General features: G+C 40.5%; 1 protein-coding gene across 2 annotated transcripts in view; it reads right to left on the bottom strand.

The window, feature by feature from the left end:
* Positions 1 to 1,911: 1,911 nt before the first annotated feature.
* The window catches only part of iffo2 (intermediate filament family orphan 2), an 88,033-nt gene continuing 64,258 nt past the window's right edge, over positions 1,912 to 25,686 (bottom strand). For both annotated transcript variants that reach the window (XM_062965880.1, XM_062965879.1), the window contains 4 exons: positions 17,166 to 17,289; positions 9,390 to 9,482; positions 7,506 to 7,636; positions 1,912 to 5,760 (listed from right to left, as the gene is read on the bottom strand). In XM_062965880.1, coding sequence (XP_062821950.1) covers positions 5,655 to 5,760; positions 7,506 to 7,636; positions 9,390 to 9,482; positions 17,166 to 17,289 — 454 coding nt within the window. In that variant the 3' untranslated portion in view covers positions 1,912 to 5,654. The remainder of the gene's footprint in view (positions 5,761 to 7,505; positions 7,637 to 9,389; positions 9,483 to 17,165; positions 17,290 to 25,686) is intronic.

Raw genomic sequence — 25,686 nt, 5'->3', positions numbered from 1 at the left:
CAGAGGAATTCCAGACATGAATCAATCAGGGCCAGTTAACACCTCCCAAGCAAGGATTCCCCCAGGCAGGAAGCAGCCAAGCTTTGAAGCTGTGATGACATTCGGTGCTAATCAAGGTGGCCAGTGGCAACACTCATCCTTGCCTCCAATTCAAGTCACGGGTCGGGGTAAGTTCCCGCCATCAGCCTAGCTTCTGCCTACATAGCAGTTCAAAAACAGCAATGCGAGTAGATAAATAGGTACCGCTTTGGTGGGGAGGTAAAAAATGCCCTGACAACATGGCAGCAATTTGATCAGGAAGGCGTCCATGGACAACAGGGTCCTCGGCATGGAAAATACAACTATCTGGTTTCTGATCTTCAGAATACAACTACAGTAGAATCTCACTTATCCAACATTCTGGATTATCCAACGCAGTCTGCCTCCCACCTGGATCCACAGCTGTTTCTCTAGGCAGCAAGGACTGAACCTTTTACGGATTTAACTTCCAACCATGTTGTTATTGTACGTTCATTTTATGCAATTCTATCTTTATTTGTAGTCAATTCGTTAGTAGCCAATTTTTCCATAGTCAGCATTTTCAATACATTTTGATGTTTTGGTACTAAATTCCTAAATACAGTAATTACTACATAACATTACTGTGTATTGAACTGCTTTTTCTGTTGCTTTGTTGTAAAACATGACGTTTTGGTGCTCAATTTCTAAAATCATAACGTAATGGCTGTGTTGTTAAAGTGCGAAGTATGGAACCCTGCGCAGACGGGGAAGCCTTAGCATTGGACGGTTGTGTTGTTAAAGCACGAAGTATGGAACTCTGTGCAGACGGGGAAGCCTTAGCATTGGACGGTTGTGTTGTTAAAGCACGAAGTATGGAACTCTGTGCAGACGGGGAAGCCTTAGCATTGAACGGTTGTGTTGTTAAAGTGCGAAGTATGGACCCTGCGCAGACGGGGAAGCCTTAGCATTGAACGGTTGTGTTGTTAAAGAGCGAAGTATGGAACCCTGCGCAGACGGGGAAGCCTTAGCATTGAACGGTTGTGTTGTTAAAGAGCGAAGTATGGAACCCTGCGCAGACGGGGAAGCCTTAGCATTGAACGGTTGTGTTGTTAAAGAGCGAAGTATGGAACCCTGTGCAGACGGGGAAGCCTTAGCATTGAACGGTTGTGTTGTTAAAGAGCGAAGTATGGAACTCTGCGCAGACAGGGAAGCCTTAGCATTGAACGGTTGTGTTGTTAAAGTGCGAAGTATGGAACTCTGCGCAGACGGGGAAGCCTTAGCATTGAACGGTTGTGTTGTTAAAGAGCGAAGTATGGAACTCTGTGCAGACGGGGAAGCCTTAGCATTGGACGGTTGTGTTGTTAAAGGGCAAAGTGTTGAACCCTGCGCAGACGGGGAAGCTTCAGCATTGAACGGTTGTGTTGTTAAAGTGCGAAGTATGGAACCCTGCGCAGACGGGGAAGCCTTAGCATTGAACGGTTGTGTTGTTAAAGAGCGAAGTATGGAACCCTGTGCAGACGGGGAAGCCTTAGCATTGAACGGTTGTGTTGTTAAAGTGCGAAGTATGGAACTCTGCGCAGATGGGGAAGCCTTAGCATTGAACGGTTGTGTTGTTAAAGAGCGAAGTATGGAACTCTGCGCAGACGGGGAAGCCTTAGCATTGGACGGTTGTGTTGTTAAAGGGCGAAGTGTTGAACCCTGCGCAGACGGGGAAGCTTCAGCATTGAACGGTTGTGTTGTTAAATCTCATTTTTCAGTGTCTGATTTTGACAACAAGGGCTATTTTGACGCCTGATCTCGAGAACACAGCCTCAACTCTCCAATGTTTAAGGCAATATATAAACCCTTTTTTCAGGGGAACGCTTTGTGTTCGACACACGTGACAAGGGAGAAATCCCACCAACGCCGTAGTTCTTTGGACGGTTTTTATTAGGCTTCGCTTCCAAACATGCACCCACAAAGCCGGCCCCGTTCTTTTTTCCCCCTTTTATTCCCCTCCATACAAACACCCCTGTTTTTCCCCCCAATCCCTTTCACCTTTATATTTGTCCTCCCGCTCCAATAAAACCCCACCAGGAAACCCGTCCCTCCCTTGTTTTGCTTTTTCTCAGTGTGTTTCCTTTTTTTTGTAAAAAGTGTCAATATGACACCGCGCGCGGCAGGAATAACCAAAGTATGTACAGCTTTGCGGGGTCCCGTCCGCCGAAGGAACGAGGTCAGGACCCCCGTGACGGGAACAGGACTGTACAAAAAGCCCGGTTTCTCTTTGCGAAGCAAACCAACCCTGCGCTCGTTTCCCTTTTGTACAAAACCAAGGAAACCCCCGTCTCCCAAAACGTCGAAAGGCATAAATACGGATATATTAAAAAATAATAGTAGTAATTAAAAAAAGGATACCAACCACCGTCTACTTTTATTCCTACGCCGAGAACGGCCTCCTCCTACGGGAAGCGGACTCGATCCCTACTACGCACTCAGAAGTGCCGCCTAAATATATAAATAGAGGAGGAACCTACCCAAATCCCAAACGGAATTTCCCCGTCACCCTTTTTAACATGCCGGCCTCTTAAAAGCAAACACTCGGACCATGCGTTTTCGTAAAAAAAAGAAATGGGAATGTTCCCGGGAATGTGGAGAAACCGGGACCAGCGACGGATGGGAGTCTCAAGCACACGCACGGGCAAACTTCGGCCCTCCGGGTGTTTTGGACTTCAACTCCCACAATTCCTAACAGCCTACCGGCTGTTAGGAATTGTGGGAGTTGAAGTCCAAAACACCCGGAGGGCCGAAGTTTGCCCGTGCCTGCTCAAGCAGCAAAAAGAAGACTCCGTTTGGATACGGCATTTGCTTGATGCAGAGAATGGGACGTGGCCCATAACCTAAAGACAAGCAAGAAATAGCAAAGCAAGGCTTCAAGGAGGAGCCAAACAGGGGCGGCTCAACCGGTAAGCAAAATACGCATACGCGGAAGGCGCTAAACCCCTGGGGGCGCAATTGAGGCACCAGAGAGAGAGAGAGGTGGGCAAATAAAAGTTCTAGAAAACAGCAACACGCTCCAAGTTTCCCTAAGCCGAGCCTTTTCCGAAGGGAAGAAACTCTTCCCTCTGGTAAAGGCCCTGGAGCCAAAGCAAGCGAGGCTTTTGCCACGACGGATTCCGAACCCTTGGAAAGCCTTTGGAACAGGAGAAAAGCGAATCGGAAGCAATGAACTTTCACTCTTCATGGTTCAAAGCCTTTGCTGAGAGGACGCTTTTCCTCCAAGAGAAAGGGCAAGGTCCCAACGCTTGCTCGGGAATTAAACATTAAGGCTCCTCTGTGGGATGTCCAGTTAAAGATCAGCCCAAAAGAAGCACGAGGAAAGTTGCGCCGGGAAACATTAAGGCTCCCTTCAGTTGGCCGGTTAAAGATCAGCCCAAAAGAATTGCGCTAGGAAGCCCAGGGAACTAACTGCTGGAATGGGAAAGATCAGACATCGGAAAGGAAACTGAGAAAATAGGAAAGAAAATTGAGGACACTTGCAAGAAAATTGAGAAGATTTACAAGGAAAATTGAAAAGAGAATTTGAGAATATTTGCAAGAATTCGAAAGAAAATAGGAAGGAACACTGAGAATATTTGTCAGAAAACTGGAAAGGGAAATGAGAATATTTCCAAGAAATTTGAGAAAACCAAGAAGAAAAGTGAGAAAGCAAGAAAACGGAGAATATTTGCAAGATCTGAAAGAAATTTAAGAATATTTGGAAGAAAATTGGAAAGGAAATAGGAAGGAACACTGCGAATATTTGTCAGAAAACTGGAAAGGGAAGTGAGAATATTTCCAAGAAATTTGAGAAAACCGAGAAGAAATCGAGTGAGAATGCAAGAAAACGGAGAATATTTGCAAGATCTCAAAGAAATTTGAGAATATTTGCAAGAAAACTGCAAACAGGGTGTTTGAAAAAGAACTCCCTAGTTTTAAGTATAAATACATTAAAACTAGGGAGTTCTTTTTCATACACCCTGTACAAGAAAATAGAGAATATTTGCAAGTAAAATTGGAATGGAAATTGAGACTATGCGAATGAAAGGGGAGAAAATTGGAAAGAAAATTTAAAATATTTGTCGGAAAATTGGAAAGGGAAGTGAGAATATTTCCAAGATATTTGAGAAAATAGGGATGAAAAGTGAGAATGCAAGAAAGCTGAGAAAATTTGCAAAATTTGAAAGAAATTAGAGCATAATTGCAAGAAAATTGAGAATATTTGCAAGAAAATTTAGGGAAAATAAAATTTGCTAGAAAAATTAAGATAGTTGAGAATATCTGCAAGAAAATTGGAAGGAACACTGAGAATACTTGTAAAAAAATAAGAGAATATTTGCAAAAAATGGGAAAGAAATTTGAGAATATTTGCACGACAAGTGAGAAAGCTGGAAAGAAAATTTGAAAAATGATGATACTTGCAAGAAAATAAAAATATTTGCAAGAAAAATTGAGAATATCTGCAAGAAAATTGAGATGTTTGGAAAGAGAAACTGGAAATGAAAAATTGAGAATATTTCAAAGGAAACTAGAAAATTGAGGATATTTGCAAAGAAATTTGAGAAAAATTGCGATAAAATTGGGAATACTTGCAAGAAAATAAAGAATATTTACAAGAAAACGGAGAAAACAGGAAAGAACATTGGAAAGAATATGGGAATCCCTGCAAGAACATAGAGAACATTTGCAAGAAAACTGGAAAGAAAATTGAGAATATTTGCAAGAAAATTGGGGAGGGGGGGGAAACTGGGAGTACTCGCAAGAACATTTAAAAAATTGCAATAAAATTGGAAAGAATATTTGCAAGAAAATAGGGAAAGATAATGGAAAGGTGTGCAATAAAATTGAAAAGAAAATCAAGAAAATTTGCAAGAACATATGGAAAGAAAATAGAAATGCGTGCAATAAAATTGGAACAAAATTAGAGAATATTTGCAAGAAAATAGAGAAAAACAAGACCCATTCCCGCCCCGGTGAGGGTGGCCAGCCACCATAAACGGATGCCCCAAAACCATGCAAGTCTTCCGTTGTGGTTTGTATAAATAAGGCCGGCGCTATTCTTTCCCATTTTCTTTGTTTGCATAGTAATTTTTTTTAAAAAAAACAGCCCCCCCCCCCCCCCCCCCGGCTTGCTCCCATTCCCCACCTATCTATGTTTTGTTCTGTTTCTTTGCTTTGTCAACCAAGCTTTGGAGGATCTCTGGACAGAAAAGGGCCGCCGGGTACAAAACACCCCACGGATCGAGAGGGATCCACGCTGGAGATTGCCTCCCAATGTCTCCCTGATCTCGATATTATTAATAATTGCTTCAAAATATGGACGGAGGCCACTCGGTCTCTCAGTTCGTCTGGGAAAAACACAATCAGGTTTCTTTTTTTGTATATAGAAAAAGCACGATGATTGTTGTCTCTTTTCTGGTGGAGCTTGGGGCAAAGGCACAAGGATTAGACGCCGCTTTCCTCCCAGAACGTGAACGTTTTGTCGAACCAACGAACGAACGGCAGAACGATTCTGTGTCTCTTTCGACAGGCTCTCGGCTCCGTCGGCTTCCTCTTTCGTAGTCTTCTGCGCTTTTTCTGTTTTCTCTCTCCTTTTTTTTCTTCGTTTTTTGCCTTTCTTTCCCCTCGGTCTTTCATCAGCTGACCATGGGCTCCACGTCTGCTTCCCGGTCAAACTCGTCTTGGATCTCGTCCGTGTTTCCTGAGTCGCTGCTGGCCACGGAACTGGGCGACGGGGAGTTTCTGTACAAACCATTATAACAATAATGATGATAACAATTATTACTGGTTAGTAGCCTGCTGCAATAAATCACTACTGACTGAGAGGTCATGAGATCGAAGCTTTCTATCTATGCATCTTCTTTCCTACCTGCCTACCCATACTATGTATCTATAATAACAGTAATAATAATAATACCTTAATATTATACATATTCCTTCTAACTCTATGATTCTATGGCTCTTTTATCCTTCTACTAGCTGTGCCCAGCCACGCATTGCTGTGGTGAAGTATGGTGGTATGGGAAATCAGATAATCTGTATTTTATAGGTAGTGTGGAAGAGGCCTAAAGTGAGGCCTAACTCTGCCTATCCCCTGGGCTCAGTGGGTTGCTAGGAGACCAAGTGGGCGGAGCGTAGCCTTCTAACTGGCAGCAATTGGATAAAAAACAATTATTCCTCTCCCTCTAATTAGGACTTTCTTTTTCTTTTCTTTTTGTTGTATGAACGTAGAGGCATGGATGAGGGGTTGTGCTGCCAAGTTTAGTGTTTCTGGGATGTGTAGTTTTGTTGTTTTGTCCTAGGCCGAAATTTCATTACCCTTTTATATATATATAGATTTATCCATCTTCTGACCTACCTACCATTCCATCTATCTATCTATCTATCTATCTATCTATCTAATAATAATAATAGTAACATAATCATAATATATGTATCCCTTCCAACTCTATGATTCTACCTATTTATCCTTCTATCGATCCATCTTCCTACCTATCTACCATCCTATCTATCTATAATAATAATAATAATAATAATAATAATAATAATAATAATAATAATAATAAATTATGTGAGCCGCCCCGAGTCCCCATGGGGAGATGGTGGCGGGGTATATATAAAGTTTTTTTATTATTATTATTATTATTATTATTATTATTATTATTAAATAATATACATTTTTCCTTCTAACTCTATGATTCTACCTATTTCTCCTTCTATGTATCCATCTTTCTACCTACCTACCTACCCATCCTATCTATCTATCATTATAATAATAGTAAAAATAATAGTAATAGTAACATAATCATAATATACATATCCCTTCCAACTATGATTTTACCTATTTATCCTTCTATTTATATCCATCTTCCTACCTATCTACCATCCTATCTATCTATCTATCTATCTATCTATCTATAATAACAATAATAACATAATCATAATATACATATCCCTTCCAACTATGATTTTACCTATTTATCCTTCTATTTATATCCATCTTCCTACCTATCTACCATTCTATCTATCTATCTATCTATCTATCTATCTATCTATCTATCTATCTATCTATAATAACAATAATAACATAATCATAATATACATATCCCTTCCAATTCTATGATTCTACTTATCTATCCTTCTATCTATCCATCTTCCTACCAATCTACCATCCTATCTATAATAATAATAAAAAATAATAATAATAATATACATATCCCTTCCAACTCTATGATTCTACCTATTTATTCTTCTATCTATCCATCTTCCTACCAATCTACCATCCTATCTATAATAATAATAATAATAATAAAATAATAATAATAATAATAATAACATAATAATAATATACATATCCCTTCCAACTCTATATGATTCTACCTATTTATTCTTCTATTGATCCATCTTACTACCTACCTACCTACCTATCTACAATAATAAAATGATAATAAAAGTAAATAATGGTGATGATGATGATGATGATATACCTTTCGGCTGAGCCTTTGATGAGCCGCCGGCAGGTCTCCATCTGGACGTCGAGGCCCCTCTTCATGCTGCACATCTCCATGTATTCGTGGAGGTGTCGGTTCATGTCGCTCTTGGCCGTCGCCAGCTCCAGCTGCGCCAAAGCAGAGGCAGAAAGCCGGTCAAAGATGGGAAACCTCACTTGGAAGCTCATACAAGGCAGTTCAAGGCAGACCCATATAAGGGCAATTCAATGAGACCCATATAAGGACAGTTCAACTGTGACGCATATATGGAAGTTCAATGGAGACCCATATAAAGCAGTTCCACAGTTCAACTACATAATGCAATTCAATGAGGACCTACATAAGGCAGTTCAATTGTGTCGCATATACAGAAGTTCAATGGAGACCCATATAAAGCAGTTCCACACAGACCCACATAATGCAGTTCAATAGAGACCCATATAAAGCAGTTCAGTGGAGACTCATATAAGAGCAGTTCAATGGAGGCCCATATGAAGCAATTCCATAGAAACCCATATAAGGGCAGTTCAACCGAGACCCATATAAGGAAGTTCAATAGAGACCCATACAAGGAAGTTGAATGGGGACCCACATAATGCAATTCAATTGTGACGCATATACAGAAGTTCAATGGAGGCCCATATACGGCAGTTCATTGGAGACCCATATAATGCAGTTCAATGGAGACCCATGTAAAGCAGTTCAGTCGAGACCAATATAATGCAGTTCAATGGAGACCCATATAAGGGCAGTTCAATGGAGGCCCATATACAGCAGTTCATTGGAGACCCATATAATGCAGTTCAATGGAGACCCATGTAAAGCAGTTCAGTCGAGACCAATATAATGCAGTTCAATGGAGACCCATATAAGGGCAGTTCAATGGAGGCCCATATACAGCAGTTCATTGGAGACCCATATAATGCAGTTCAATGGAGACCCATGTAAAGCAGTTCAGTCGAGACCCATATAAGGAAGTTCAATGGAGATCCGTATAAGGCCAATGGAGACCCATATAAGGAAGTTCAGTGGAGACCCATATAAGGAAGTTCAATGGAGATCCGTATAAGGCCAATGGAGACCCATATAAGGAAGTTCAATGGAGACCCACATAATGCAATTCAATTACATATAAGGAAGTTCAGTGGAGACCCATACAAGGAAGTTCAATGGAGATCCGTATAAGGCCAATGGAGACCCATATACGGAAGTTCAATGGAGACCCATATAAAGCAGTTCCACACTGACCCACATAATGCAGTTCAATGGAGACCCATATAAGGGCAGTTCAATGGAGGCCCATATAATGCAAGTCAGTGGAGACACATATAAGGGCAGTTCAAGCGAGACCCATATAAGGAAGTTCAACGGAGACCCATATAAGGAAGTTCAATGGGGACCCACATAATGCAATTCAATTGTGATGCATATACAGAAGTTCAATGGAGACCCATGTAAAGCAGTTCAGTGGAGACCCATATAAGGAAGTTCAATGGAGATCCATATAAGGCCAATGGAGACCCATATAAGGGCAGTTCAACCGAGACCCATATTAGGAAGTTCAATGGAGGCCCATATACGGCAGTTCATTGGAGACCCATATAATGCAGTTCAATGGAGACCCATATAAGGAAGTTTCAATGGGGACCCACATAATGCAATTCAATTGAGACCTGTATAAAGCAGTTCAACACAGACCCACATATCTCATGTGCCTGCTCTACAGCCATCCTAGGATAGATCTGGGGAATCCTTGGCCTGCAGCTCCTACCACGATTTCCCCCTTTGACAAGCCTTTGGGAGCTGAAATCCCAAATCCACAGAGGACCAAATGGCTGTCCTCTCTCAGGCCCAGTTTCCCATCTTCCCCTCTCTCCTCACCTCAATCTGCCCAATGGTCTCCTGGTATTCTTTGTCTCTCGTCTTGAAGAAGGACTCCGTTTCGTGGATCAGGTTGCCCAGGTTCTCCTCTTGCTAAAAGGGCGAGAAAGAGAAGGAACGATTGAAGGGAGAACAAAGCTCCAAAACACACCACCAGACACAGAGCATCTCTTCCCCCAAAGAAGTCCCATAGACTGCCTTGACTCTACTGAGCCACTGAATCTAATGCAGAACCTTGAAATCAAAACAAATGAAAAGTAATGGGCGAGGCTACAAGGACAGAGGCAGCCGCGGTTTGATCCGATCCCTACGCAGCAGCAGGAAAAAGTAATGCCTCTACCTTCGTTACTGGTGTTTGGATGGGAATATTGTAATAAATCAAACGCAGAAATAATCCTTAGAATGTGCTCTTTAACGACCACTATTCACTTTCCCACATCATCACCAGACAATTGGATACATTTCTGCCAACAATGAACAAGTTTTCCGAAGCCGTCATGGAAGATGTCGACACTCTGTTTCCGCAACCAGCGTCTCGCAGGACCCATCGTGCACAGATCTTCCGAGAGCCAAGCAAAGCAATAATGTGACCCACATGTTCTTGTGAAATGCCGATTACGCTTGAAATTTCTCTGCGAGTGATACGACGATCGTCCTGAATCCATCTGTCCACCTTTTGCTTGTGAAACTCGGTGGTTCCTGTCACAGGATGTCCAATTCTTTGTTTGTCACGCAAATCAAATGTTCCCATCTCAATATCTTTAAACTTACTCTCCCAACAATACACAGGAGTCACCATCAACACAATCCCCATAAACAGCTTGCATTCTCTGATTAATTTCAATAATAATATGAGAGTAAAATAATAAATGTAATAATAATAATAATAACAATAATAGAGAAAAATAATAAATGTATTATATATACTCGAGTATAAGCCGACCCGAATATAAGCCAACTAGGACCTTCACCCAAGTATAAGCTGAGGAGGGCTTTTTCAGTTCTAAAAAAGAGCTGAAAAACCCGGCTTATACTCAAGTATATACGATATGTAGTTTTGCAAGGCTTTGAGACTTCTCTGCCAAAGAATACAAACTAGAAATCCCAGCAACACATATCATTGAGCCATGGCCATTAAGGGAGAGGTGAAGTCCCCCAAAGAGGAGCTCCTGAAGCAGCTTCCTCTTTCGCTTTAGCTCAGCATTAAGATTACCATATTATGCGAATCTAATGCGCACCCTCATTTAGCCCCAGAAGGTGAGCAGCAGATTTGAGTAAATATAGTGAAGATCGGCCTTTGTAAATGGGCCCTGTCCTGTTTTGCCTTTCAAGAACAGCCTTAAAACACTGTGGTAAGTAAATGAAAACTGCTTGACTTCAGCAAAACATAAAGTACAGCTCACTCAGTGGAATAATGCAAAAAGAAGCAAAGAAGTCATAGGGCAAGCACAGTCTCTGGTAAACTCCCAAATCAAACAGCAGTCTTACTTCAGACAAAGAAACAGCAATAAATCCAGATGCAGACTCGAAGCAGGCACAAGGGGAGCAAAGGCTTAGGCATTAGAGTCAGTTTGTTACCAGCAAGAGCGGACTGCACCTGCTTCTGCTTCATAGCCCTGAGTCCCCTCACAACTGCTAGAGCGGTTCCCAATTACTCAGCTGCATTTCTGGCAGCTAATGTAGCTGAACGATGTCTCTGCTGTTTCCTTTCGCCTCTCCTGAAAAGTGGGTACTTGCAAAGTCTCCTCCTCAGATTCCAACTCACCCTCAGATTCATGAACACTTTCCTGCTCCTGAAGAAGAGGAATCCCTAACAGGTCCGTTTTGCACACGGAGCTGGATGTCCATCGGGACGCATATTCCAGCCCTTGAGATTCCTTGAATCTCCGTCTGGGGAAAAACGAGACCCAAAGCGCGAGAGGGAGCTGCCTGGAGTCAATGAGCCTTCGTTCCTGATCTCCGCCGACAAGGCAAATCTACCCTCTTCCTTGTGTAATTTTCAGTTAGGAGGGACTTAAGCCTCTTAAAACTGCTGGAGTGGCAGCTCGCTAGGCCTCAAGCCTGTAATGCGCCACTGTAATGCCGTACTCGTCTCTCTCACTCGCTCTCACAGAGGGCTGTATGCAAATCGGCTCTCGTTAATGCCAGCCCTGTAATCTCTTGCCATTTCGGAGAAAAGAGGCAACGCTAACCTTGCAATGCTCCAATTTTGACCAGCAATTTCTATCTGTCACCATGCACACACTTTTGCCAAGGCTTGCGAGGTCACCAAAGTGACCCCAAATATGCAAGAACTGTCCAACTTTGTGTCTCAAAATGCTCCAAAGGCAAAAGTGTAACAGAAGAGGGGTGTTAACGTAAATGGGTACGTTCCTGTGGGATCACTACCGGGTGTGTGTTAAGAGAAAAAAACTCACCCTGGTGTTATGATCACTCAAAGGCAAGGGCCACTACAAACAGAAATATAACGCAATAATCTATCTATATATATAAAAGAGTGATGGCATCACGGCGACCCACAAAACAACAAAACTACAGGCCCCCCAACCTCAAAAATTGACAACACAACCCATCATCCACGCCTCTAGGTTGATACAACAAAAAGAAAAGAAAAATAAAGTCCTAATTAGAGGGAGAGGAATAATTGCTTTTATCCAATTGCTGCCAGTTAGAAGGCTAAGCTCCACCCACTTGGTCTCCTAGCAACCCAATAAAAAATAATAAAAAACACTACAAAATTAATACAATAACATACTATAATAACAGAAAATAACTAAAAATAATACAAGAAAATAATAAAATATAATAAATAAAAATATAACTTACAATAAAATTAATAAAAAAATGCAAATAACGTCAAATAAAAATTACACAACAATTTTTAACCAATACCACCACCACTTTGCCACAGCAACGCGTGGCCGGGCACAGCTAGTATATATATAAAAGAGTGATGGAATCCTGGCGACCAACAAAACAACAAAACTAAATACCCCACAACCTCGAAAATTGACAACACAACCCATCATCCATACCTATAGGTTGATACAACAAAAAGAAAAGAAAAATAAAGTCCTAATTAGAGGGAGAGGAATAATTGTTTTTATCCAATTGCTGCCAGTTACAAGGCTAAACTCTGCCCACTTGGTCTCCTAGCAACCCACTCAGCCCAGGGGACAGGCTAAGTTAGGCCTCACTTAGGCCTCTTCCACACTGCCTATAAAATACAAACACCACCAGACAACGCCACAGCAACGCATGGCCGGGTACAGCTAGTATAAACTATAAGACAGTTTTTCATACGTATGCTATAGTCATGGAACATTTAATGTGTAGACAAGGATTGTAGAGGTTCAAATTAAACTAACTGATTCCAAATACACGTCTCTAAACCAAAATCATCCTTATATAGGAAAGGCGAGAATTCCTAAAGCAGAATCCAAAACAATATAATCAATGTGTTACAAACACACATAGAAAGCATAGCTCTTATACTCAAGGTTTGTGAGTCCAATGACATACAAAGTTCATGTTCCACATAGAAGACTGGACATTCAAACCTATATGTTCAAGTTTGTAAATCCTGTTTGAGGACAAAATTTTAAATAAATCCAAAGTTTATAACCATCCACAACGGGTTTCGACTGTATAAGGATGATTTTGGTTTAAAGACATGTATTTTGAATCATTTAGTATAATTTGAACTTCTACAATCGTTGTCTGCACATTAAATGTTCCATGACTATAGCATATATATGAAAAACTGTCGTATAGTTTATATGGTATAGTGGGCCGGGCTGTGGCGCAGCTGGCTAGTAATCAGCTGCAATAAATCACTACTGACCGAGAGATCATGAGTTCGAAGCCCAGGTCGGGTTAAGCCCCCGACCATTAAATAGCCCGGCTTGCTGTTGACTTATGCAGCCCCGAAAGACAGTTGCATCTGTCAAGTAGGGAAATTTAGGTATGCTTTATGCGAGAGGCTAATTTAACTAATTTACAACATCATAAAACTGCCAGCAAAACACGAGGAAAGGAATGAGGAAGTACAGCCACTAGTGGACGGTGAAGCAACAGCTCCTCCTGTGGCTAGAATCGTGAAGCTGGAAAAAATGTTAAATGCCTCTGTGTCTGTCTATACTGTATGTTGTTTGTCTGTTGGCATTGAATGTTTGCCATATAAGTATTCATTGTAATCCGCCCTGAGTCCCCTTTGGGGTGAGAAGGGCGGAATATAAATATTGTAAATAAATAAATAAATAAATAAAACATTATTGGACTATATTTCTGTTTGTAATGGCCTCTTGCCTTTGTACTTTGGGGAATCCCTTCTTTGTATTATGATCACTCACTCATGCCATCTGTTGTAGCCTGAGGTTGGGCCTGTTCAGCCTGGGATTGTTCCTGCACCTGATTGTTCCTGCACCTGATTCTGGGTTTGGGCCTGAGATTCCCATGCTGACAGATGAAGCTGCTGTTCTGGACAGCCAGACTTAGAGGTAGATGTCGAGGATTCTGGGAGCAGGCATACAATGGTTTCAAGCAGGCATCTTGAACCACGTTCTTTGGGAGAGTCAAGGTCGAGTTATCCCTTGGCAGATGGGCATTCCAGTCCTGAGAAGAGTAATGAGGTTGACAGAAAGAAAGCAATATGTCAACACAGGAAAGAAAGGGAGGTTTTGAGGAGAAGCAGACGATTGCTAATGACAAAACGTTCTGAGCAACCTTCCCACGGAACGAGGCCTTGATTTTGTCTTTAAGAGGAACTGCTTTTGAAAGATTTCAGAGGTGGTAACTTTGCTCATCAAGAGAATCACTCGTTTCATGGACCCTTGGGTCCTTGTCTCCTGTTACCTATGGACTTCCATGCCAAGTTCCTGTTGCCTTGCATCTTGAGTTTTGTCCCAGTTCTTGTTTTGCTCCTGGGGATTTAAGATTATTAACTTCTTGTCTCTGAAAGCCTTGCAGATTGGGTTTCTCGTTCCAGCTAAAGTTCTTGTCCTTTGTTCCAGTTTTGATCCTGTTCTTTGGACTAAATGTTGTTCCAGTTAAAGGCCCTGTTCTGTGTTCCAGTTTTGATCCTGTTCCTTGGACAAAATGTTGTTCCAGTTAAAGGCCCTGTTCTGTGTTCCAGTTTTGATTTGTTCCTTAGACATCTCACCACATTAAACAGTGGATGTGGCTCTTAATAAGACATGTCGCATCATCACAGGATGTCTACGCCCCACAACACTGGAGAAACTATACTGTTTAGTCGGTATAGCACCACGTGACATCTGTCAGGAAGTAGAAACTAGTAATGAAAGAACCAAGACATTGACATCTCTGGCCCATCCTCAGCCAGGATGCCAACAACATAAATCAAGAAACAGCTTCCTAAGATTCACAGAGATACTCACAGGAACACCTCAGCAATCAAGAGTCCAAAAGTGGCAGGCTAATACCCGGAACCTCAATCTGTGGCTGATACCGGATGAGAGACTCCCTCCTGGGCACACAGAAGATGAGGTGACTTGGAAGGCGCTGAACAGACTGCTCTGGCACCACGAGCTTAGGAAATGGGGCCACAAAGTGGAATCCACAACATGCTTCGAGAGGTCCCGGGTTCATATCCCGGAAGAGTCCCCAAGAAAAAGTGCGAAGAGCAAACCACAGACACATGCACAGTGGAGGACGTTCTCACAGCCACCCCAGAGGCACTCCAAGTGGACAGCTACTGGTCAAAAGAAATTCAATATACAGTAGAGTCTCACTTATCCAAGCTAAATGGGCCGGAAGAAGCTTGGATAAGCGAATATCTTGGATAATAAGGAGGGATTAAGGAAAAGCCTATTAAACATCAAAATAGGTTAGGATTGTACAAATTAAGCACCAAAACATCATGTTTTACAAGAAATTTGACAGAAAATGTAGTTCAGTACGCAGTAATGTTATGTTGTAATTACTGTATTTACGAATTTAGACCCAAAATATCATAATATATTGAAAACATTGACTACAAAAATGGCTTGGATTATCCAGAAGCTTGGATAAGCGAGACTCTACTGTAATGCCAAATTTTTAACTTTGTTTGTGGTGTGTCTATACATTATAACTGTATTCTCAATTTGTCTCTGACACGATAAATAAATAAATAAATCCAAATCTTATCTATCGCTCCAGAGACTTCCCACTTCACTTCGGCAATACTTTCATGGCCAGCAATCAACAAAAGCTTACAGCAAATAAACCGTATTAGCTCTTAAGGTGCCCTAAGATTGTTGTTTATGCAACAAAAAAACCTATCCTCAAAGTTTTCAAGAAAGCCTTTGGCCGCCAAAAACGTTTTCTCCTCCGCTCTCAATGGTTGAGTAAGTAAGATGGCTTTTAAGGATCCGCCTGGAGGGCCTCTGGCCGTAAACGGGGATCTGCATATTTTAAGGCAGTAAATAGCTGGCGTCTGGGCGGTAAGATACACAGCAGAGAAGAATGCCCAAGAGGAAGCGTAAAATGCCACCAAGGTCTCAATCTCGCAATACTTAGAGAGCGACATTGGAAACGGCAGGGCTTGCCAAGCCGTCTCCGCTTTTGCAGCTTTCGAAACGGAGGCCAAAAAGGGAACTTTGCAAAGATTTATAGGCCATCCCCGAGTTATGGACATCCAACTCACGACGACTCCTTGAGACAACAGGGAAGGAGAGGAATCCACCTCTTGGGCGGGAAATTCACTCCTGGAATATAATAATAACTAAACACAGCTGTCTATTCTAAACAATATCTGAAAAATGTGCACCACGATAAAGGTTCAAACCATAGAACACAATATGTATATTAAAGCATCATATACATAATAATGTTAACAATAATACAAATAATAATACAACTGATAACCAAATTCTGTCAGCTGTAGTGGCATACAGTCATAACTTACAAAGATTTACAGACTGCAATTATCCAGATTTGAATGCTACACAGAGCAGTTTTCAATATAAAACATATATCAACAAGACTCCAACTGAAGTTTGTTAGCGACACAGTATGTGTACATCCAGTCTCTCCAAATGCATGTAATATGCTGTAAATTATCCAGATTTAAATGCTACACAGAGCAGTTTTCAATATAAAACATATATCAACAAGACTCCAACTAAAGTTTGTTAGCGACACAGTATGTGTACATCCAGTCTCTCCAAATGCATGTAATATGCTGTAAAACTCAATATATCAGTGTGCAAATCAATTGGCTCAAACTTGGCTTGGAGTCAAAACAAATCAAAGTCTCTGTAGTCTTGGAGCAGTTCTGTAGGACTCCTCAGGATGTAAATGCAGTCAATAGGCTGTAGCTTCAATTTGTTGACAATAAATGGTCAAATAGATGCTATTTTAGAGTAGCTCATAAGCCGTTTACTACTGGTTCCCAGGTTTACTCCAGTTTCAGTTAACCCTTCATCTGGTAAGCAGCAATGTTTTGAATATCTGTATTCAAGTTTCAAGTTTTCTTAAGTTTGCATACTGTTATATTGAGTTTTACAGCATATCACATGCATTTGGAGAGACATCAGTTGTATTATTATTGGTATTATTGTTAACATTATTATGTATATGATGCTCTAATATACATATTGTGTTCTATGGTTTGAACCTTTATCGTGGTGCACATTTTTCAGATATGGAAGAGTTATTACCAGGAGGAAAAGGGGTCTTTATAAGGAAAAAGAGCTCAACGAGCACCAATGTCTCCTGGTTTGCGGAACAGCAAACAAGCGGCGCCTCGAAGGGCCCGGATCCCAGCCTCACCTCTCCTCCTTGGAGCTCAATGTTGGGGTTGCAGTTTGTGAAGTCCTCCCAGAGCAGCAGCGTGTCCTCGTTCTCCTCCCACGTCAGGCTGTCACAGTCGTCATCAAAGTCAAAGGTCTCCCGCCTGCAGGAAAGAGAGACAGCCGCTTTATTTATTATCACAATGCACATCTGCGTGGCAAACATTCAAAGCCACTAGACCAGGGGTCCCCAAACTTTTAAAGCCGAGGGCCGGTCCACAATCCTTCAGACTGTTGAGGGGCCGGATTATCATTTGAAAAAATATATATAAACAATTTCCGATGCACACTGCACATGTCTTATTTGTAGTGCAAAAACAACAACAACAATGAAAGAACAATACAATATTTAAAAATAAAAACAATTTTAACCAACATACATTGATCAGGATTTCAATGGGAAGTGTGGTCCTGCTTCTGGCCAATGAGATAGTCAAGTTAATTAGGATTGTTGTTGTTGTTGTTGTGTGCCTTCAAGTTATTTCAGACTTTGGGCGAGCCTAAGTCTAAAATTTATGTATTTATTATTTATTTATTTACTGCATTAATTTACTACATTTGTATCACACCCTTCTGACCCCAAAGGGGATTCAGAGTGGCTTACAAATTATATGTGCATACAATATATTATATTATTAGCATAGCACAATATTAGCATTATAGATTTCTATATTGAACTATACCACTATATGGTAATATTATTAGTAATATTATATGTAATATAGAATATATAATTAATATTATTATATGGTATTATTATTAGTGTTATATTGTATTACATTATAATATTATTATCAATATTATATGTATATACAATATATTATATTATTAGCATAGCACAATATTAGCATTATAGATTACTATATTGAACTATACCACTATATGGTAATATTATTAGTAATATTATATGTAATATAGAATATATAATTAATATTATTATATGGTATTATTATTAGTGTTATATTGTATTACATTATAATATTATTATCAATATTATATGTATATACAATATATTATATTATTAGCATAGCACAATATTAGCATTATAGATTACTATATTGAACTATACCACTATATGGTAATATTATTAGTAATATTATATGTAATATAGAATATATAATTAATATTATTATATGGTATTATTATTAGTGTTATATTGTATTACATTATAATATTATTATCTATATTATATGTATATACAATATATTATATTATAAAACTGAGGGCGGGGGCCAGGTAAATGACCTCGGAGGGCCGCAGCCGGCCCCCGGGCCTTAGTTTGGGGACCCCTGCATTAGACATACAACATAAATAGACAGACACAGAGGCAATTTAACATTTTTCCAGTTTCCGGCTTCCTGAGGTCATGCTCCATTCTGGCCACGGGGGAAGCTGCCGCTTCACCGTCCACTTGTCGCACCTCAGAATAGTTCACCTTGCTATTGACACCAAGTCACAAACAGAAGATAGTCTTTTGTAATTTTATTGAGCAAAAGCAAATACAGTAGAGTCTCACTTATCCAACATAAACAGGCCGGCAGAATGTTGGATAAGCGAATATCTTGGATAATAAGGAGGCATTAAGGAAAAGCCTATTAAACATCAAATTAGGTTATGATTTTACAAATTAAGCACCAAAACATCATGTTATACAACAAATTTGACAGAAAAAGTAGTTCAATACGCAGGAATGCTATGTAGTAATTACTGTATTTACTAATTTAGCACCAAAATATCACGATGTATTGAAAACATTGACGACAAAAATGGCTTGGATTATCCAGAGGCTTGGATAAGCAAGGCTTGGATAAGTGAGACTCTACTCTGTGTGTGTGTGTGTATGTATGTGTGTGTGTGTGTGTGTGTGTGTGTGTATACACACACACACACACATACATACACACTAGCTGTGCCCGGCCACGCGTTGCTGTACCATTGTCTGGTGGTGTTGGTGAGAAATTGTTGAGGTAGTGGTGGTATTGAATGTCTGTTGTATGGTTGTCTTTATGTTTAGTATGCACACTGAAGTGGATTATATGGCAGTGTGGAGTCAAGATAATCCAGTTCAAACCAGATAATATAAGATTCTAAATGGGTTGTATAGCTGTGTGGAAGGGCCTTGAGTCTACACTGCCATATAATCCAGTTAAAAACTGATAATCTGTGGAAGAGGCCTAAATGAGGCCTAACTGTGCCTGTTCCCTGGGCTGAGGAGGTTGCTAGGAGACCAAGTGGGCGGAGCTTAGCCTTCAAACTGGCAGCAATTGGATAAAAACTATTATTCCTCTCCCTGTAATTAGGACTTTATTTTTCTTTTCTTTTTTGTTGTATCAACCTAGAGGCGTGGATGAGGGGTTGTGTTGTCAAATTTCGAGGTTGGGGGGCCCCTGTAGTTTTGTTGTTTTGTCCGCTGCCCTGATGTCATCACTCTTTTATATATATAGATATATATAATGCTAGCTAGCTACTCTGGGAATCTAAGCTGAGCCTGGGAGAGGAAAGCCTCCGCATTACATCTGGTGTGTGCCAATGGGTGTTATTAACAATATTATTAATAACAATACTCTGGGGAAGATCTAAATGTTTTAAAAGTTGGTGGGCTCAAAGGGATCGAAATGTCCTCCGTGTGTGGCGATTTCCCCGCCTCTAGCCCAAAAACCGGGGGGGGGGGGGGAGGGGGGTGAGCCTCGGAAGCCTTCCCATTGCCGTCAATGGTATAAATTTTTTTTGTTAGCCTGACGAAAATTTGTGCCGTATAAGTGGCCCATTTTCATTAGCGGGAACCAAATACAAAAACAAAACGACACAAAACAAACAGCAATTCCATACAAAAGCACAACACTACTGTTTACATTTAAACCAAGAGTTCCACCGCTTCCCTCCAGGGGGCGCTGTGCGTTAACCCAAAGATGACTTTATGTTCAAGTGTTTGGACTGTTGTGCCCTGACTCCAGCCATAAGGAGAGGCAAATAATAATAATAATAATTATAATTATTATTATTATTATTAAGTCCCTGAAGTCACTCTGAATGGCCATTCTGCAAGACCTCAAAGCCCATCTTTTCCAGCAAAAGGCCGACCCAGACAACGTTCAATCCTGAGTTTGTATTTGCGTTCTAGCACCACTATATGTCAACTCTGTGCAATATTACTAATAATATTGCAGTATAATGTGTTATTATTTTATTTTATCTGTCTGTTTTGCCATTAAGTGGTGGTTTTGCTTTTGATCATTTCTGTATTTCATTGTTTTTATTGTAGTATGTTGTATTTTGTAGTTTTAACTTGTTTATTTTCCCTGTTTGACGATGTTGTTTATATATGCATTTTATTTTGTTTACTATTTGTTCTTTGGACTTGGCCCCATGTTAGCCGCCCTGAGTCCCTGTGGGGAGATGGAGGCGGGATAGAAAAATAAAGTATTATTATTATTATTATTATTATTATTATTAGATACACAACAAGATGAGTCCACAGCAGACACTCTGCTGGCTGCTGTATTGGATCACACGTCAGACACTATTATTATTATTATTATTATTATTATTATTATTATTATTAGATACACAACAAGATGAGTCCAAGCAGACCTCTGCTGGCTGTTGTTTTGGATCACACATCGGACCCTTCCCAAGTGTCTAGGACTGTTGTTGTTACTGTTGTTGTTATCATTATTATTATTGACACAACGACGTTGTATGACACAGCATTATTATTATTATTATTATTATTATTATTATTTGAAACACAAGTTAAGTCCACAGCAGACACTCTGCTAGCTGCTGTATTAGATCACACGTCAGACACTATTATTATTATTATTATTATTATTATTATTATTATTATTATTATTATTATTATTATTATTAGATACACAACAAGATGAGTCCAAGCAGACACTCTGCTGGCTGTTGTTTTGGATCACACGTCGGACCCTTCCCAAGTGTCTAGGACTGTTGTTGTTGTTGTTGTTATTATTATTGTTGTTGTATGACACAGCAAACAAGATAGATATGCTGGATTTCGTATGACAAAACCACAAGTCGAACACTTCCCAAGTGTCTAGGACTGTGTGATGTATTTTCGGACGATGCGTGCAGATCCCAGTCGGGTGGCCTTTTGCAGTTGGCAGATCATGATTTTGTCAATGTCTATTGTTTCCAAATGCCGGCTGAGATCTTTTGGCACGGCACCCAATGTGCCCATCACCACTGGGACCACCACCATATTATTATTATTATTATTATTTTTATTGTATGACACAGCAAACAAGATAGATATGCTGGATTTCGTGTCACAAAACCACAAGTCGAACACTTCCCAAGTGTCTAGGACTGTGTGATGTATTATTATTATTATTATTATTATTATTATTATTATTATTATTATTATTATTATTATTATTGTTATTACTAGATACACAAGATGAGTCCACAGCAGACACTCTGCTGGCTGATGTATTGGATCACATGTCAGACACTTCCCAAATTATTATAATTATTATAATTATGATGTTGATATGTTTTTGGGATTTGGGGAATTGGTTCTTTTTGTCTTTATTGAGCTTCTGACAGCATTGAATCTTCCCTGGGAAGATAGGGTGAGATATAAATAAAGCTGTATTATATTTTATTGCGATTGTTCTGGCTGCCCTGACTTGAGGCCCAGACTCCCAACGGAAGGCATTTTTGCCTCCTGAGCTCATTTCCTTCCCCGCAGACGGCCGGAAGCCGGGGTCGGTGCTTGATATCGCTCGACCGCGCAACGAATAGGGCCGAGACTTGGCCGGACGCCCCACAGAAGCAGCGTGGGAGCCCAGAAAAGCCCAGACTCTCTTTGCACCGCCTTTCTGTTCTCTGCAGCAAGCAGGAAGGACGACGTGTGACACATCCGTGGCTCACGCCCAACACAAGTCGATGACATTGCTGACGATGACGCGCTCAGCATTCCTCTGGCTATATCGGGAAGGTGGTCTTGCCTGGTTGCAGAGCAGCTTCAGGGACTTAGCTATTATCATTATCTATACACACTAGCTGTGCCCGGCCACGCGTTGCTGTGGCTAGGATTTAATTTTCTTTTCTTTTTGTTGTATGAACGTAGAGGCGTGGATGAGAGGTTGTGCTGTCAATTTTCAAGGTTGTGGGGCATTTAGTTTAGTTGTTTTGTCCGGTGCCGTGATTCCATTACCCTTTTATATATATACACATAATAAAAGTGACAATGTGTATGTGTGTATGTGGTGGAGGTGTCCACTTCCACAGACAGTCTCTCGACTCCACAAAGAGCTCTAGCTCCCCCGGAGCAGGAGACACCCATGACCCTCCTTCCACTGACATGCAGGTTACGGTGAGCGTCAGGAACATGTATCCCAAACTCTACCCGTGTCCTCCACAAACACCATTCTACCCCCCACCCATGTTAAGGCATTCATGCGGGGACCATTTCACCCTAGATGTTCTGTTTCTCTTCCAGAATGGGTTCCTTAATTTGCATGACCCCGCCCACTGCCTCTCCCTTAACCCTTTCCTACCCTTTCTTACGGCACACAGAATTAATCAGCAACCGACCAACAGGTTTGGGGAGAATTCACAATAATTTACAAGAGTTGTACTTAACCAACGTCCAGAGAGCACGCTTAACCCAACCAACGATGGATCTGGACCAAACTTGCCACGGATGATGGGACTTGCAGTACCCACCTGATAATGGACTGGGACTAAACTTGACACAGAGAAGCCCTATGACCAACTGAACATACTGCAGGGGTTTAGGGGAATGGACCTTGATTTTGGGAGTTATAGTTCACCTGCATCCAGAAAGCACTGAACCCAGCTGACGTCAGATCCAAGCCACACTTGGCACACAGACCCAATATGGCCAACTGTACATACGGGCCTGGTTTGGAGGTGACTGACCTCAAATTTGGGAGTTATAGTTCACACTTATCTAGAGAGCCCTGAACCCAGCCGACCACGGAGCTGGACTAAACTTGGCACACAGACCGAAGATGCCCAACTGCGAATACTGGCAGGGTTTGGAGGTGATTGACCTCAAATTTGGGAGTTATAGTTCACACTTATCCAGAGAGCCCTGAACCCAGCCGACCACGGAGCTGGACTAAACTTGGCACACAGACCGAAGATGTCCAACTGCAAATACTGGCAGGGTTTGGAGGTGATTGACCTCAAATTTGGGAGTTATAGTTCACACTTATCTAGAGAGCCCTGAACCCAGCCGACCACGGAGCTGGACTAAACTTGGCACACAGACCGAAGATGCCCAACTGCGAATACTGGCAGGGTTTGGAGGTGATTGACCTCAAATTTGGGAGTTATAGTTCACACTTATCCAGAGAGCCCTGAACCCAGCCGACCACGGAGCTGGACTAAACTTGGCACACAGACCGAAGATGTCCAACTGCAAATACTGGCAGGGTTTGGAGGTGATTGCCCTGGGAATCTGGGAGTTGCAGTTCGCCTTTATCCAGACAGCACTGAACCCAACAACACATCTGGACCAAACTTCTGTGATATTACCTAACATCCCAAAACAAACAGTGCCGGGCATTGCCGGGTCCTCAAACTAGTTGTTATTAATACTAGGAGGAGACTCAAACCGGCTCGCAGTGAAACTGATACAATTGAGGACCCAAAAAACATACCAACATTAGAACAGAATGGAAGATTAAAACAGAATTAAATAAGTCACCAGGGGAAGAATATAGGACTTAGTGTCTCCTAGGTCCATATGGAGATACAGGCAGTCCTCAAGTTCTGTAGGTTTGTGCTTAGGTTGAATTTTTATTTACATTGGAACAGGGAAATTTTTGACTATCGCTCCAACTATATATATGTACTAGCTGTGCCCGACCACGCGGCGCTGTGGCAAAGTGTGGTGGTATGGGAAATAAAGTATTGAGGAATTGGTGGTAGTTAATATATATTATATCCTAAAGCTTGCAAATATACAATACTAGCTGTGCCCAGCCACGCGTTGCTGTGGCAAAGTGGTGGTGGTATTGGTTAAAAATTGTTGTGTAGTTTTTATTTGACGTTATTTGCATTTTTTAATTAATTTTATTGTAAGTTATATTTTTATTTATTATATTTTATTATTTTCTTGTATTATTTTTAGTTATTTTCTGTTATTATAGTATTTTATGGTATCAATTTTTTAGTGTTTTTTATTATTTTTTATTGGGTTGCTAGGAGACCAAGTTGGAGGAGCTTAGCCTTCTAACTGGCAGCAATTGGATAAAAGCAATTATTCCTCTCTCTCTAATTAGGACTTTATTTTTCTTTTCTTTTCTTTTTTTGTATCAACCTAGAGGCGTGGATGATGGGTTGTGTTGTCAAATTTTGAGGTTGGGGGGCCTGTAGTTTTGTTGTTTTGTGGGTCGCCGTGATGCCATCACTCTTTTATATATAGTAGAGTCTCACTTATCCAACACTCACTTATCCAACGTTCTGGATTATCCAACACATTTTTGTAGTCAATGTTTTCAATATATCGTGATATTTTGGTGCTAAATTCATAAATACAGTAATTACTATATAGCATTACTGCGTATTGAACTACTTTTTCTGCCAAATTTGTTGTCTAACCTGATGTTTTGGTGCTTAATTTGTAAAATCATAACCTAATTTGATGTGTAATAGACTTTTCCTTAATGCCTCCTTATTATCCAACATATTCGCTTATCCAACCTTCTGCCGGCCCGTTTATGTTGGATAAGTGAGACTCTACTGTATATAGATTTCTGGTTGTTCCTTTTGTGTGTGTTGAAGGCAAGTATGAATGCTGCAATTAGCAAGAATGACTGATCAAAATCAAACTTGGCACACACAACCGGCATGACCCGTTTTATGTCCTGGTGCCATTTGGAGAAGAATGGACCATGGACGATGGGATTTCCACTACTTTCAATTGCTTGGGCTCCCACAGACCGTTCCGACCTCCAACAATGATAGATCTAGACTAAACTTGGAACACAGGCAAACAATGCCTTTCTCATATGACCCGGGCACCGCCGGGTCCCCAAGCTAGTATAATATATAACATTAATATCATGCTATGCTAATAGTAATACCCTATATACTCGAGTATAAGCCGAGGCAACTAATTTTACCACAAAAAATCTGGGAAAACATTGACTCCAGTATAAGCCAAGGGTGATAAATTTCAGAAATAAAAATAGATACCAATAAAATTACATTAATTGAGGCATCAGTAGGTTCAATGTTTTTGAATATTTACATAAAGCTCAATTTTAAGATAAAACCATCCAACTGATCAAATCATTATTCTTATCTTTTTCAATGTAAATGTGCTTATGTATCCTTTTAATAATAATAGTGTAAAATAATACATGTAATAATAATAATAATAAATATAGGAAAATAATACATGTAATAATAAATAGAGTAAAATAATAAATGTAATAATAATAATAATAATATCAGAGTGAGATAATAAATTAATTATTAATAATACAGTAGAG

This window comes from Anolis carolinensis, unplaced genomic scaffold, assembly GCF_035594765.1.
Source record: "Anolis carolinensis isolate JA03-04 unplaced genomic scaffold, rAnoCar3.1.pri scaffold_15, whole genome shotgun sequence".
NCBI lineage: Eukaryota > Metazoa > Chordata > Lepidosauria > Squamata > Dactyloidae > Anolis > Anolis carolinensis.
This window is presented reverse-complemented; position numbering and strand designations above follow the sequence as displayed.